We start from the raw sequence: 16,191 nt of genomic DNA, 5'->3' as shown, positions 1-16,191 counted from the left end.
AAGGGCTTAATTTGGCATGATTGTTTAAAATAAAATGTTGCCAAAGCATCAAAATACGAATTAAAAGCAGTCACAACAAAAAATTAAATGAGGTATCAGCCATGTTAATAAAAATAATAACAACAAAAATTGTACAAAAAAAGTAAAAATAATAATAATACAAATATTTATTTTATGAACAGTTATATTTGTGGCAAGTCCTCTACAAAAAACAGGACTGCCAGTGTTGTGTGTATTTGTGATCTGCTGCATTATCTGCAACATACTTGCTGTTAAGAACTACACTGCCCTTTCAGTTTCAGCTTTTAAGCACTTTATTGGTATGATTGTGTTTACATACAATATTGCCAAATCATTATACACAAAACAAGTAATGACAAGTAAAGGAACTATACAATATTACAATAACATGTATACACATACACACGCACACACACACACACACACACACACACACACACACACACACACACACACACACACACACACACACACACACACACACATATATATATATATTTAAATATATATATATATATTTAAATATATATATATATATATATATATATATATATATATATATATATATAATATATCCGTATACATATTTATTACACATTTTTTAAATACTATTTTATTATATTTTTTGTCATTTATGTACATGGGTCTTTGATTATATTGATCAAGGCAGTAGTTGGTTTCTGAGGATGTGCAGCTGAAAATGCGCACAAAAAGCATAAAAAGCCAACAGCTTAACTTCCTTATGAGTTGTCTAAGGAAATTGTTTAGCCAATCAAAATGATCATTCAGGTAAACGCCTAGTTCTCTGTGGAAGTGTGTGTAGCGACCGTAGACGCTGCTCTTCAGACACCAAGGAGGCGGAGACGGCGTCAGATAAGATACGCCCACATTTTTATGACGTGCCTGGTTGAGTGCGGGCTGTCACGCTGACGGACAGCCAAATTGTCCAACAGACAAGGTGAGTTTGCGCAGGAGACTCCGCCCACTGTCAAATCATCCTCCTGGTGATTGATTTCAGCAGATGCGAAGCTTGCGCCGCTGAGCGAGGAAAAGACGCTACCGCAGGGTGAGTGCATAACAGCTTTTGTGTGTTGTCAGTTTGAAATTAAATGTCCGTGCGTTTTTAAACCCGGAGAGGGAAATTATCTTCTATCTGCAAAGCCCGTGATTACTGTCACGCGCAGTGCTCTTCGTTTACCCGTGTCTAACCCACTTTTGCAGCCAGCTCTCGCCTGGCCAGTCTGTCCTTCCTCAAACGTGCAAGACGAAATGCCGCAACTTGCGACTTTTTTTTATCGTGTCCACCTGTTTATTCTATGCACTCTCACTTTTATGCCCACGAAACACTTAATATGTTGTTTTCTTATGGTGACAATGACGTTCTGCGTTTGACTGTTCCTGTGTGGTCAAAGCGCACGTACCATGTCAGGGCGCGCGCGCACGCACTCAAACCATATGCATCCGAAAGAGACTCGGTGGTAAAATGCCAGTCATAAATAACACTTCAATAAACTATATAGGGGTTTCATAATCCAAGTAGCCATTGCGTGAAGGTGTGTTTATGATGTATGGAGGACCTTTAAGTACCGTTATTTAATTAATTAATCCTGGCTGGGTTTATACTTTATAGGGACTGTAAGCCTCTTCTCTCAATTACTTTCTGTCCTTCTCGTAAAACAGGCCTCATATTGCTCAATGTATGTTGTAATTAGAGGGTGTGTAAGTGATGGTGTGATTGACTGTCCCGGTATTATAGTGTTGAGATGTATGAAAGATCATGCCTAGACTTGAGATGAAGGCATAATGTCACAATTTATTTGTAGACCTCTCCCCTGATCTGAACATGCACTTGCTCATAGTTCTTGCACATGAGAGGATTTTTCAAAATGTGTTTTCATTTGCAAATCTGAGAGAGGAAGAGTCAATGAGCCATGCTGAAAGATGAGTCATTATAATGAAATGCTGTGGATAGAAATTGTTGTAATTTGGGGAAAGTGAGGAAGTGTGTGTGTGTGTGTGTGTGTGTGTGTGTGTGTGTGTGGTGCATGCTTGAAGGTCATACTGATGTAGACAGCTCTTGTGTGTCACATAAGGCTATATGTGTCATTGTATGATGGATATAAGTGACGCATTAGTTTAAATGTCAGGAGTTCAATGTAGATCAGACTAAAAACATGGATAAATGGATTGATATTATCATTGTTTTCCATTACCCAGCATGCCACTGTCACGTAGTTTGTCGGTCACCTCCCTGTCTGGCCTGGAGGACTGGGACGAAGAGTTTGATCGGGAGGATGCCATTCTGTTCGAGATCGCATGGGAGGTCTCTAATAAAGGTGTGCGTGTTTCTTTTCTTGGATATGATGTTTCGTTGCTAATGTATCATCATAGACATTTCAAATCATATCCTCAAAAATCTACACTTCCATTTTAATCAGTAATATTGTGAAATATTGCAGCATCGTTACTTCAAACTTCAGTGTCACATGATCCTTCAGAAATCATTCTAATATGATGATTTGGTGCTCAAGAAACAAACTCTTCTGATTATTAGTATTACCAATGTTGAAAACAGTTGTGCTGCTTTTTGTGGAAACTGATAAAAAAATTAGGTTTCTTTGAAAATAATATTTTTTAACATTATAGTATGATATGTCTTTACTGTCACCTTTGAACAATTTAATGCATCCTTCTGAATACAATTATAAATTACTTTAAAAAACAGAAATACCCCAAACTTCTGAACTGTAGTAAAGTTAGTTAAGATATTTGTATTGTTTTTACACTGACATGTCATGAATGGACTAACAAAAATAAGAGTTTTAGGGTTGTAATATTTGATTGTAACCTTAAATTCAATAAAGGATAAACTGAATAAAGGTTTTTAATCTCCAATAACCAGAGCTGGACTGGTAAACAAACCATACTGTACTTTACATAGCCTATTGCATTTTCCATAGAAAGTGCCAATATATTTGGTTAACACAAAGAGGATTTTGATGCCATACAATACAATGAATTAACCAATAACCCATTTTTTTGAAGAGAGTTATTAGGTAGTCTACAATAATCTACAGTTTTAAAAAGCAGAAACCAGATACTGTTGTTGTTGTCACACCACAAAAACCTATATGCCACATGACTCAAGCGCCAAGCGTTCAAAGACACTGTATCCATCCACATACCATCATGTGACTCTAGTGTTGGTATTTTCTGCACTCTGTGAATATCATATACTATTGACAGCTAGATTAGATAAAGGTCAAGGAGACATTGCGATAGCCGTCGACAACGTCAAGTTTAAAGTGTTGGGTGGCCTTCTCTTTGCGGGACCTAAACATCTATTGAAGGTTATCTAACCACTCTCGTTTTGTTGCAGTTGGCGGCATTTACACGGTGATCCAGACCAAGGCGCGTCTGACCTGCGAGGAATGGGGTGAGAACTACTTTCTAGTTGGCCCGTATATGGAGTCCAATGTCAGGACGCAAGTGGAGCTGATCGAACCCTGTAATGCAGCACTCCGAAGAACCATTGATAAAATGAACAGCAGTGGGTGCAAGGTATACAAATGCACACACATCCTTGCTGGCTAGTTGACGTAATACATATGAAAAAAAGAAAGACAATTTCTAGCTCTGGGTTTGTTCACCTCCTGTTTATCCACATTAATATGTGCACACACATCCCGCAGCCCGTTTTAATCTGCTCTTATCCTCAGTGAAACCCTAAACCTTCATTCTGGAAAGTGTGTGTGTGTGTGTTTTAAAGGTTAAAAGGCTATATCTGTGTCCTATAGCCAGACTGAGGTCTATTTCGGTTCTTTGAGAATTTTTTTTGCATTATTGCCAAGTCACTTTACCATCATCCAAGTTTCTCATAGAAAGTATTAACTAAAGATTGTGATATTTGAATACATTTGGCAAAACTGTATAAAGACAATATCAGCAAGTGTGGTAATCTTGGTAATCAAAATACTGTTTCCATGAATGTTTTAATGAATCATTTCAAATCTTTAGCAAAGTGACAAAGTTTTTGACATCATTCCTTCCTCTGCCTCTTTCTCTAGGTATATTTTGGTCGATGGCTGATTGAAGGCTCTCCATATGTGATTCTGCTGGACGTGGGCTTCACGGCCTGGTCTCTGGACCGCTGGAAGAGTGAATTGTGGGAGAAATGTGGTATTGGTGTGCCCTGGTTCGACAGAGAGGCTAACGATGCTGTTCTCTTTGGCTTCCTCACTGCATGGCTGCTGGGAGAGGTGTGCAGTGTTGTTTTTGTGTATTTATTAATATTTTGAATTACTCGTAGCTTTTATTCTGTATTTTCAGTTTAAGTTGTAGTAATATTGCTTTTCTCATATATTAAGTTTCTATTTAGCTTTAACTTATTTTTATTCAGTTTTAGGACATTTTTTAACTTTCATTTAAGTTTTTAATTTCATTATTTAATCTTTTATATTGTATTATTATATTATTGTATTAATATTTTAATAGTTTTAGTTAACTAACTACACTGGTGTGTGTCATTCTTTTTTTATAATATCTATATGAATATTAATTTTGTTAGTGTAAAGTACATGTTGTTGTTTTTTGCTCAGGAATTTCAACAAAAAAATGTTTAGATATTAAATAACTTATTGTTTTTGGTAACCCAGTGAATTAAATATATATTTTTAAAAGATGCATCATCTTATCTTTTTATTTGGAACATGGACATAAAAAAAGATGTTTAATTCTCATTTATTATGATTATGGTTATGTGTGTTTCAGTATGCAGCTCAGTGTGACGACCCTCCTCACATCGTGGCGCATTTTCATGAGTGGCTGGCAGGTTTGGGGCTTGTCTTATGCAGGCAGCGCCAGTTACCCATAGCAACAATCTTCACCACACACGCCACTCTGCTCGGCCGATACCTGTGTGCCGGGAGCGTCGACTTCTACAACAACCTCGCAGAGGTTTGTTTGTGCAAGAGATTGTGTATTTGTGAATATGTAATATTTCCCCATTACTGTTTATTAATCTAACTTCAGATAGATTTGGTTTTCTTAAGAAAACATTCCATGTTTCAAGCAAATAACAGTTTGACACCAAGAATATTTTCCCTGGTATCCCTAATTTAATAAAGGTGAAATGCATAGTTTCTGTGAGACTAGTGGCACCTAGGGGAATTACAAAAGTTAAGCATATTTTCAAACAACCTTGCAAACGTCCCTTTGTGTGTCATGCCTCCCCAAACCCAAACAGCTGTTACGGGTGCGTGTAGGCATGTCTCAAAAGGTAAAATTAAAAGTAGCGTACTTTCAATAAAAGATCAAACATATTTGGAATACTTTTAGCTGTGTTGCAATGTGTCATGAGTTATCAAATGAGTAGATTAACACTTTGTCTAGAGCAAACGCGAGCGTCTTTAATATACTTTTTAATATACCCATCCAATGTATCTACACTGGGTGCAAGTGTTTTGATGGTGCCTGGGAGGCTCAGTGTTGACACTTTTGGAGAGCTAAACCCATGAATAGCATACTAATACTAGTCAGTAAACAAAAAACTGGGTTAAGAGAAAGTATTTTAACATAAAATTCTTTACCTTTTAAGAAAGTGTTCTGAAGTGTCTCTTGTTATTTCTCCATGTGTAGTTTAATGTGGATAAAGAGGCAGGTGACAGGCAGATCTATCACCGGTACTGTCTGGAGCGTGCAGCAGCCCGCTGTACTCACGTTTTCACCACCGTCTCTCAGATTACCGCCATTGAGGCCGAGTACTTACTAAAGCGGAAACCAGGTGACTTTAGTTTCTTAAAAAGACTATTACACTACATTACTAATGGTGTAATGGCACTGTCAGATGATACCATTTAAAAATGTCATTATGGGCAGATTGATCTGGTATTAGAAGAGATTCTGACCTCATTTTCACTCTGGAGGCTTCTTGATTTAGCTCAGAAATGGAATTTTGTCCAGGAAGCTGCTGTTTTTTTTAACCTATTTTTAACCATTTGCTTACGATATCAACTTTCACTTTTCTCTGTCAGATATTGTGACTCCTAACGGTTTGAATGTGAAGAAGTTCTCAGCCATGCATGAGTTCCAGAACCTCCACGCTCAGAGTAAAGCGCGCATCCAGGAGTTTGTCAGAGGCCATTTCTATGGGTCAGGGTTCATAATAAGCGATATCATATTCACATGTCCATATACGATAACACTCTGTCATACATATGTTTTCTTGTTGTTTTGTGTTCCCTGCAGGCATTTAGATTTTAACCTTGACAAGACGGTGTTTCTTTTTATTGCTGGACGCTATGAATTCTCCAATAAAGGAGCTGATATCTTTCTTGAAGCATTGGCCAGACTTAATTACCTTCTGAGGGCAAGTATTTGTGTTTTAGGGTGTACACTAGAAACGCCACCCACCCAAACCTATGATTTTTCTCTGATTCAGATATCATCACCTGACCTGCACCAGATCGTCACATTACAATTAGCCTATTCTAATTCTCAGTGTTAAGCGTGATGTTATGGTAACATGAAGTACACTGAAGTAGGCTGCTTTTAAATGAACATTAATTTTAAAATAAAAGTTGTTCTTTGTCAAAATTACATTTCCTTTATAGCCTAAAAAGAGGCTTCAAACTTAAATTGGAATGTCACTGTTTCCGTCACTGCACTGTGTGAATCAACTAACCATTCAGAAACGTCCTGTTGCATTCTACATGTTGTCACTTCTTCTTGAGTCTCCATCATTGTCCGATTCCAGTATAAACAAGGCAGAACAGTTTCTGACATTTTAGTGTGTGTCTGTGTGAGGTAATCTGAGCTGCTAACACACAAGCTCTTGAAGCTCCGCCCTCTGTGCCAGGAGCAGCAGCTCATTTGCATTTAAAGGGATGCACACGAAATGACTTGTTTTTACTGACCCTCAAAAAAGGAAAATTTTAACAGGCTGTAAAAAATGATCAGTGGGGTATTTTGAGCTAAAACTTCACAAACGCACTTTGGGGACATCAGAGACTTATTTTACAGATTGTAAAAGTGGCATTATACCACCCCTTTAAGCTTGTGTATATTAGTTAAAATATAAGTTTTAACTTGTGTATATAAGTTATTAAGCGATATCTCATGTACGTTTTTTCATTTGTGTTTTATATAATGACCACTAAGAAGGTGCTCTAGGCATATTTTTTCCTTGATTGGTTTTCCCTGAAGAAATGCACGTTGTTGTTGAAAACAAAAGTAAAAGAGTGGTGCGCGTTCATTGCGTTTTACCGTGAAATGAGAGTTCTGTGTCTTTAATAAAATCAACACAATATAATAATTTATCTCATTCACCCACAATTAATTGGAATGTTATTTTGTATTACTTGGCCCGCCCGACCCGCGGATATAAGAGCGATCCGCGTATCATTAGTGTACACTGTGCATTTGATACATCACAGTACAAAGTACAAACACATACAATTTTATAAAGATGAAGAATCTTTGTTAGAAAAGTTTTAAATGTGACCTTGATTTTAAACATTATTCTTCTGGTTCTAGGTGAATCACAGTGAGGTGACTGTAATAGCATTCTTCATCATGCCTGCTCGTACCAACAACTTCAACGTGGAGACCCTGAAGGGCCAAGCCGTACGGAAACAGCTCTGGTAACCATGACAGCTGCACTGTGAGGACTACTATTGTGAATGACACTGTGTAGCTCAACCTACCTACTTCATATAAACTCCAAAGATCGCCTAGAATGCCGCCACATGTCTTGAAAGCAGTGCTAATGTAATATTATTTATACTGTATTTTTGAATTCGCTTTTGTTTATATATTTTAAATTTTTAGTTTTAGTAATTTTATGTTTTTTTTATAAGTTTGTTTTTATTTCTATTTATCTGTTTATTTGTATTACTTTAACTGAAACTTTTACTTCAGTAAGTTGCTAATGCAACATTTAAAATTTTCCTTAGTTTAAATTTTTCATCTAATATGTATTTTTCATTTTATTTCAGCTTAATTTACAAAAAAATGTAAAAATTGTTTGTTAACAATAGCAATACTGGTCAAGAGCGTCCCAACACAGCTGCCATTCTGCAGTGAAGGATGTATGATGATGTAGAAAGAATTGTATTTAGTTATTCTTAAAATAAACAGTAGTCATAATGTCACCTAGTTTAAAGGAATAGTTCAAATTATAGTTATTTATTAATTCTTTTTCATAAATATAATTATTTACTCATTATCTTTTTGCTCAAAAACATATGTATAGTTTTTTTTCTCTCTCGACGTTTTAGGGTGCTTTCACGCTTGGTTCGATTACCTGGTCCTCTCCCCTTCCCCTGCATATACAAATAATTATATTATTTGTGTCTGAAACGCGATGCGTTTGCGACATCAAAGCAGCAGCTGTTTACCCCTAATGCTTTGTAACGACGACACAGGAGATAGTGGCAAAATGCATAGCGTTGCTCACCTCACTTTTATATTTTGTTTTTTGTACCTTTGGTTACATTTTCAAAGCATCAGCACATAACACTTGCCGCAAACATTCTAAAGAAAGCGGGAGTCCTTTACTGCAGAAGGTGGACAGAAATTAAATTTTCTCTGCTTTTCAGGAAGGTGAGTGAAACCCACACAAACACAGTTTTATCGGGTCATACGACATCAATAGCGGTTCACTTCCGCAATTTAGTACAATTGTGTACCACCGACCAACCTTTTTAATGCGGATTCAGGTACAGTTTGCGGAAAACAGTGTTCGCATCATCCAAACGAACTGAACTCTGACGTCAATCGAACACTGGTGCGCACCAAAATTGCTTGTGTGAAAGCACCCTTAATTTCAGGGGCTCGGGTGGAACGGTGAATGGATTTTGTTGTGATATTGCATCTTTGTTGTATTGTTAGGGACACTGCACAGACTGTGAAGGAGCGCTTTGGGAAGAAACTCTACGAATCACTTTTAGTGTGAGTTGCCTCTTCGACTGCATCAAAAAAGTGTGCGAATGTCTTCTTCGGAGTGACATTGCTCTCTTTTTTTGTTCTCAGAGGGCAGTTGCCTGATGTGTCTAAGATGTTAGATAAAGAGGACTTCACCATAATGAAGCGTGCCATCTTCGCCACCCAACGACAGTGTCTGCCCCCCGTCTGCACTCACAACATGCTGGAGGACAGCAGTGACCCCATCCTCAACTGCATCCGCCGCATTGGCCTCTTCAACACCTCTCAGGACCGAGTCAAGGTACACAGACACACTGTATATAATTAAAGGCTCACTAATTGATTTGTTTTTCTGTGGGAAGAATACTGAATAGACTTTTAAAGACTGCTATTCTTCTGCTAGGTGATTTTCCATCCAGAGTTTCTCTCCTCAACTTCTCCTCTCCTGCCGATGGACTACGAGGAGTTTGTGAGAGGCTGCCACCTTGGAGTATTTCCATCTTACTATGAGCCCTGGGGATACACACCAGGTATAACTACACACACTCCTATATGTACACTACTGGTCAAAGGTTTGGGGTCAACATTTTATTTTTTGAAAGAAATGAATACTTTAATATGATCTAAAGTGATACTGAAGACATTTTTTGAATTTTGAAAAATACTTTTTTTCAAATAAATGCTGTTCTTTTGATCTTTCTATTCATCAAAGAATCCTGAAAAAGTGTTACTTTACAAAAAAAATTGGAAAGAAATGTTTCTTGAACAGCAGATCAGCATATTAGAATGAATCTTACAATTTTTTTTATAAAATAATATTTCACTGTATTATTGTTTTTACTGTATTTTTGATCAAATAAATGCAGCCTTGGTAAGGAAAAGAGACTTCTTTCAAAAACATGAAAGCACTTGGGAGCACTTCGACTCGACGCAGTAAAAGTCACGTTGGTTCTCATGACAGAAGTGAGAGGGAGAGGATTTTTCAGGAGTGATGATATTACTGCGGCGAGTCGAAGTGCTCCCAAGTGCTATTCCGCCATACATTATAGTTATCCTTTTTACCCGCTTAGAAAAGCGCCACGTTTTATTTTGTGTCACCATACTTGGTCGTGTAACTACTCGTGTAACTGTATTTAAATAGGGAAAACGTGGAGGTGTTTGGTCGCTTCTAACTTAATCTCTGTTTGGTCCCTAATGAATGAACTGGGCTAAGCTAAGTGCTATCAAAGTGTCGCCGCGCGCCAGAGCGATTGAGTGCACGCACTGAGACGAGAGAGATATGTATCAACTCGTCTTAGTTAAGGGAATAACATAGTTTAATATGAAAAAACGGTGGAGTGTTCCTTTAACGGTAGTGTATGAACTAATTAAATGTGTATTAATAACTGCCACTCAACACTGAACACATCTCTCTCCCAGCTGAGTGTACAGTGATGGGTATCCCATCGATCTCCACTAACCTGTCTGGATTTGGCTGTTTCATGGAGGAGCACATTGCTGACCCATCAGCTTACGGTGAGAGCTCTACATTTATGGTGGAAAAGATAAGATTATTTTTTTTTCTTCAAAGTCTCATTTTTGTTTGAATCAGTTTTATTTGGTTCTTAATTCCCTTTCTCTCAGGTATCTATATTCTGGATCGGCGGTATCGTGGGGTGGATGAGTCCTGTAATCAGCTGACGTCTTTCCTGTTTCAGTTCTGTCAGCAGAGCCGCAGGCAGAGGATCATTCAAAGGAACCGAACCGAGCGCCTCAGTGACCTGCTAGACTGGAGATATCTGGGCAGGGTAAGAGACCACACACACACACACGCATGCACTCAATGAATTGCTTTTCCCAAGTTCATACCACCCAGGACTGTCAGCCACAAGATGTGTCCAAATAACTGTATATGCATCAAAACAATAAAGCTAACAGGTTATTGTTCTTGAACTAATATAATATGTTTTTATTTCTTAGTATTACATTTCTGCCCGTCATATGGCTTTAGCGAAAGCTTTCCCGGACACATACATGTATGAGCCTCAAGAACCCACTTCAGTAAGTTAAAACGATGACTTAAGTTTATAAGTCTTAAATTTAATTATCTAGACCAGTGGTTCTCAACCTGAACTCTCAACCCGGACGTCTCAACCTCAGCAGATGTTCAAGGGGGACTTTGGCAGAAATTGAGTGTAAAAAATATTTTTTATAATGCTTTTCAAGCTAGTTACAAACAACTAGACAAGTCATGGGGCTTTTGAATACTGTTGTGGACAATGGAGTCAAAAAGGTTGAAAACCACTGACTGCTCTAGACAGATCTGGTTAATGTCTGTGAGCTAAGACGTAGATATTTGTTCACATTTATTATTTTATTCACGTAATCCAGGCCACAGGCTTCCGTTACCCGCGACCTGCCTCTGTGCCCCCTTCTCCTGCCCACTCGCTTCACTCGTCTCCTCATCACAGTGAGGGTGAGGATGAGGAGGAACCGTATGACGAAGATCTAGAAGCAGAGAAAGACCGGGTCAACATCCGCCAACCGCTTAATGTACCGAACCGAAATAAGAATCATACAGTCGGTCTCCCTGAGAAAAACTAAAACACAGCCCTACATACATGCATACATACACAAACTGTAGCTCATACTGTGAGGCACTTATATATATATATATATATATATATATATATATACACACACACACACACACTCTTTAAACACAATAACACTCCCCTAAAAGTGAACGTAATGCCTGCAAACAGTGTTTTTTGCATGTTGGTTTTCTGAAGAGAAATAAATAAGATATTTAAGTATATGGTGAGCCATAGTTTGTGAAGATTTCACTGGTGTCTTTTATACAAGGCCTATTACAAAAACAACTGAGAGCAAAGATTTAGTAGTAGCTAGAGTTATTCAGATGGATTCCTATGGATTCATACCAAACTGACCTCCAGCTGTGTGTCTGTGATGCCGGTCTTAAAGGGATAGTTCACCCAAAAAAACTACGCAAGTCGGTTAGTCTTCCACCGTAAATCGATGCGTACGGCTGTCTGCCGGAAGCTAGTTATTTTAGTCGATAAAGTTTTAAATATGGATATTTTTCTTACACGAACACATCGCTTCACCTCAGCAATTTGGAGCACTTTTATGATGGATAGATGCACTTTTATGGACTTCAAAACATAACATAAATGGCCATTCACTGCCATTATAACGCTTGGAAGAGCCAGTAAATTTTTTTTATATAACTCAGATTGTGTTCGTCTGAAAGAAGAATGTCATATACACCAGGATGACTCGAGGGTGAGTAAATCATGGGGTAATTTTCATTTTTGTGTGAACTAACCCTTTAAGCAGACATTCAAATGGCCACTGTGAAAAGTTAAGAAGATACAAATGAAAGTGTTAATTATAAGTCTTCCCATGATAAACTAATTGAGATGAAGAACATATTTGTTACAAGCATTTATTTTAAAGAGACCTTTATAAGTAATGAGAGCCTCATCAATTCGGAAAGGAAAGGTTAAAAAAATTAATTATTTATACAGTTCCAAACCTGTACGAATTTCTTCTGTGGACCACAAAAGAAGAATGTTCACGCTGCTCTTTTATAAAGAAAATGAACGAGTCAAGGTTCAATATATAAACATAAAAATATAATGAAAATGGTCCATACGGCTCACTGTCTTCTAAAGTCATACAAGATCTTTGTATTAAGAACAGACCCAAATTGAATCTGTTATTTACTGAAAATCATGCTTTGACAGTCATTATTACTATTCACTTTTATTGTGATAATTTCAAAGAGCTAAACTTCTCCATTTGTGTTTCATGAAAGCAAGAAATTCATACATGTTTCAAAAGACTTGAGTATGAGTAAAAGATGACAGTGTACCGTTATCCGAAACATTCTTGCAATTCTTTACTCACAGCCAGATTTCCCTTTGCAGTATTATGTACTCTCAAAAACATAGTGAGTATCCAGCTATTATCATTATTATTATTATTATTATTAAAGAACATATTAAAGAATCACAAGCAAGTAATGAAGCAGAAGCTAATCTGCCAAACGAATGCACTGGAGGATCATTGATACTGTAATAAACACACAAGCACTGTTTAAATTTGTCATGTCTGTCACGGCTGTACAACTGAGATTAAAGTCTACAACATTATTGACATGACGACAGTTTTTTTTTTTTTTTTTTCATCATGTGCAACTGTTATTCTTCGGTAAACTTGTACACTTTCTGCAGTAATCCACTGTTGTCAACACAGATATACCCTCCCTCCATGACCCTTGCAGACTGGAAAAAAAGACAACATAATTCAGATATAATGTAACAAGACAGAGATAATAAGATATGAGATAAGAGATGTTATGTAATCGCATATATTAATGTATCTTTTCATTTTCAAACTTTAGCTGGACACAAAGAAAAGATGGTTACAAAAGAATGCAAAAGTTCATGGAATTTTTTTTTATGGCTATATTATCTGTGTAAACCAGATTTGGCTCAGGATGTTCAGCACATACTGTGTTTTTTGGCTATATGCACTCCATCTGTCTTTCTTATGCAAACATACCCAGTAAGCTGCTCCAGAAGGAATTGTATGTGGCATTTCCTGTTACAGCTCCCAGTTTGGCGGGGTTCTGTCTTACCGTTTTCACTGAGAACCCATCTGGACCTATTACCTCAACCTCCACAATATGGTAGTCTGCTAATCTGGAGAGAAGGGCAAGAAGAGAAGCTCATACTCAAGGTTAGGGATTTGAACAAAACCCAAACCTGAAGTATAGTATTTTTTTTACTTTTGCCAGTGAACAACTACTTAGCAACATGCTGAAAAGTCTAGGTATGGAGGCAGCTTTATTGTGTTTTATGAGGAATGAAACATTTTGAGGACCAGTTGGGAACTCACGCAGTGTCTGAAACGATTTCTCCAGTAACCCCATGGAAGCCCAACTTTGATGCGGCTATGGCCGCAGCTGCCATCGTGTTCACATTGTTGGGGGCTATGGGGCAGAGCTCTGCTACTGAGCCATGGTACAAGACCCGCCTCCCCTCTCCCTCCGTCCAATCAGAGAGCAGGCCACCAGTCAGTCGAAAGCAAGAGGGATGTTTAGACATTCGGATGGAAAGAGCCTACGAGAGAGACATTTGAAAACTACTTAATATATTTTTTAATGTGAGAGGGACAATAAAACTTAAGTTGAACTTTAGCTGTTAACTTTGCTGACCACCTGTTGAATATAAATATTTTTTATGAGCAATCATATTCAAATTTGTACAGTAAATAATTATAATAAAATGGTCTCACCCGCAATGTTCCGCTGTCGTTCATTTTTTGAATATCTTGGCCACCCCATAATGCACCACTGGGCACATAAAGTGTTTTCCCATGTTGTTTTGCAGCAGTGCGGAGCTCGTGCTCAAGCTGGGTGTCGGAGAGAGCCGAAGGGCTGCCCACCTGAGGGAGGGAAAAACTTGATCAGAGATGGTTCTATAACAATTACATAACCAACACAGCTTGTAATCATTATGAAATTAATGTAAATAATATGGAAAGCAAGATTTCAGGTGATAATATAGAGGTAAATAGTAGAGTTACCAGGAAATGAGCGTGTGACAGAAACCTGACCCCAAACTCTTTAACTATATGTGGATGACACACCTCCACTATTACATCAGTTACTCTGAAACACACCAAACACACACAAAAACACTTAAGTGCTATGTTTTGCTCTCCCGTTTACATTTAAATAAATAAGGTGAATTCAGGTTGATTGGGACACTTTTTGCCATTGATATGACTGGAGAAAAGTGCCCCCATGCAACATGCACGTGCATACAAACATATTTGCAATGTTTACCTGCGTGTGAAATCTGAGAGGTCATGTAGAATGAGCTCTTTGGGCAACGAATCTTTAAGTTTGTCTGGATTTCGGTTCCAAACGAATGCTAATTGCAGCCCCGCTTTAGGCCCTTCCCTTTGGATCTTCTCAACAAGAAACTGTCCTGAATGTAGAGAGAAAGATGAAATACAAGCTTCATGGTTTGACAGAACATTAACTGATACTGAACATGAGTAATCGCAGCTCTTCCACACTTCTCGACCAATACATTTTCATGATATTTTAGTGGTTTGTGGTGTGGACAGATTCACTAATGAATCAAAAGTCCCAGAATCTTTTCGATGACAAAATATATGGTTATATGATTAACTGAGAAAATGGCCTAAAGATGTTATATTTAAAAATATAAAAGGAAGTATAGACTATAAAAATTGTTATTTTGTCAAAGGTAATATGCAATATTTTAAGTGCAAATTAAATAAATCAATGTGTAATACACTGTAGGGAAAGTTGAAACAGAAGTTTTCACTGGAGAACTCACCTAAATGTCCATATCCCACAATTCCAACCATTAAGGATCTATCAGCCATATCTACAAAGTGAGAAAAGAGATTCAGAACCATAATAGCATATAGAATGTTTAATCTCCAGAGTTTGTCTGCTAAACGTAGTTTAAGGGAGCTATTTTTTACCCACAACTGTATAACAACAGTGTAGTCTATTTTGTAACTTCTGAAACATGGAAACAGCATGTAGGCCAAGAAGATTTGCTTATATTGCATGTATATTCCCCACACATGCTCTTGATTAAAACTTTGGCCACTCCCCCTTTTCATTTTCTCCAATGTCACCGTCCAACTGTAGATATTCTCCTTTATCTCTAACACACTGATCTCAATCGCTCTTCTCAACCTTTACTTACCTGCTTAATCCTTACCTTTTCTCTATTTTCACTCTCTCTTTCTTCCCGATGTTCGTCGATCTCTTGTTTCGCTGTTTAAACTTGAGAGATTGTTGGATAGAGCTGGTTAAAGTTCATGTTAATGATTAGACTTTGTGTGTGAATCCATTGGCGTTTGGATATTTTAAAGGAGCACTGTAATATTATTTATGGTAGAAACGGGGATCCTGAACCCAGACCGACTTCATTAAGTTGCCATGCCATCTATAGGAACACTTAAAACATCTTATTAACAAGTGTAGGACAAAAATGTTATTAGTCACCCATACAGTATTTATAGGCTATATATATATGTGATTGTCATATATATACATTTTTTCCCCATTTTTTTCTTTTTTGCATCATAACTCTGCGGCTCCGTGGCGCCGTCATATGGGTGACCATGTGGAAAAATTTAAATATCTCCAGCAGTTTTGATTATGCAGTTAAAACCACTACCATCAGAGAA

At 37.6% G+C, this 16,191-nt stretch overlaps 2 protein-coding genes across 4 annotated transcripts; one reads left to right on the top strand and one right to left on the bottom strand.

Annotated features, from left to right (window-relative positions):
* Positions 1-967: 967 nt before the first annotated feature.
* Positions 968-13,109, top strand: gys1 (glycogen synthase 1 (muscle)). 2 transcript variants are annotated; one of them, XM_082177904.1, is made up of 16 exons: positions 968-1,087; positions 2,239-2,357; positions 3,401-3,582; positions 4,089-4,280; positions 4,792-4,977; positions 5,659-5,803; positions 6,054-6,171; positions 6,268-6,388; positions 7,555-7,661; positions 8,911-8,970; positions 9,052-9,244; positions 9,347-9,473; positions 10,363-10,458; positions 10,567-10,730; positions 10,903-10,983; positions 11,314-13,109. In XM_082177904.1, exons 2-16 carry the CDS (start codon positions 2,240-2,242, stop codon positions 11,524-11,526), a joined length of 2,103 nt encoding a protein of 700 aa, XP_082034030.1. In that variant the 5' UTR covers positions 968-1,087; position 2,239; the 3' UTR covers positions 11,527-13,109. The 2 variants fall into 2 exon arrangements, with proteins under 2 accessions (XP_082034030.1, XP_082034031.1); XM_082177905.1 differs by having other exon boundaries at positions 1,071-1,091.
* On the bottom strand, positions 12,439-15,855 carry aspdh (aspartate dehydrogenase domain containing). Of its 2 annotated transcripts, none has more exons than XM_082177928.1 (8): positions 15,720-15,855; positions 15,324-15,374; positions 14,801-14,945; positions 14,539-14,623; positions 14,248-14,397; positions 13,849-14,072; positions 13,513-13,652; positions 12,439-13,232 (listed from the first exon to the last, which is right to left on the bottom strand). In XM_082177928.1, exons 2-8 carry the CDS (start codon positions 15,370-15,372, stop codon positions 13,195-13,197), a joined length of 831 nt encoding a protein of 276 aa, XP_082034054.1. In that variant the 5' UTR covers positions 15,373-15,374; positions 15,720-15,855; the 3' UTR covers positions 12,439-13,194. The 2 variants fall into 2 exon arrangements, with proteins under 2 accessions (XP_082034054.1, XP_082034055.1); XM_082177929.1 differs by having other exon boundaries at positions 15,705-15,851.
* Positions 15,856-16,191: the final 336 nt, after the last annotated feature.

The sequence above is a fragment of the Leuciscus leuciscus genome, assembly GCF_965113295.1.
Source record: "Leuciscus leuciscus genome assembly, chromosome: 1".
Lineage (NCBI taxonomy): Eukaryota > Metazoa > Chordata > Actinopteri > Cypriniformes > Leuciscidae > Leuciscus > Leuciscus leuciscus.
Note: the sequence above shows the minus strand (reverse complement) of the source record. Positions and strands in the feature narration are given on the sequence as shown.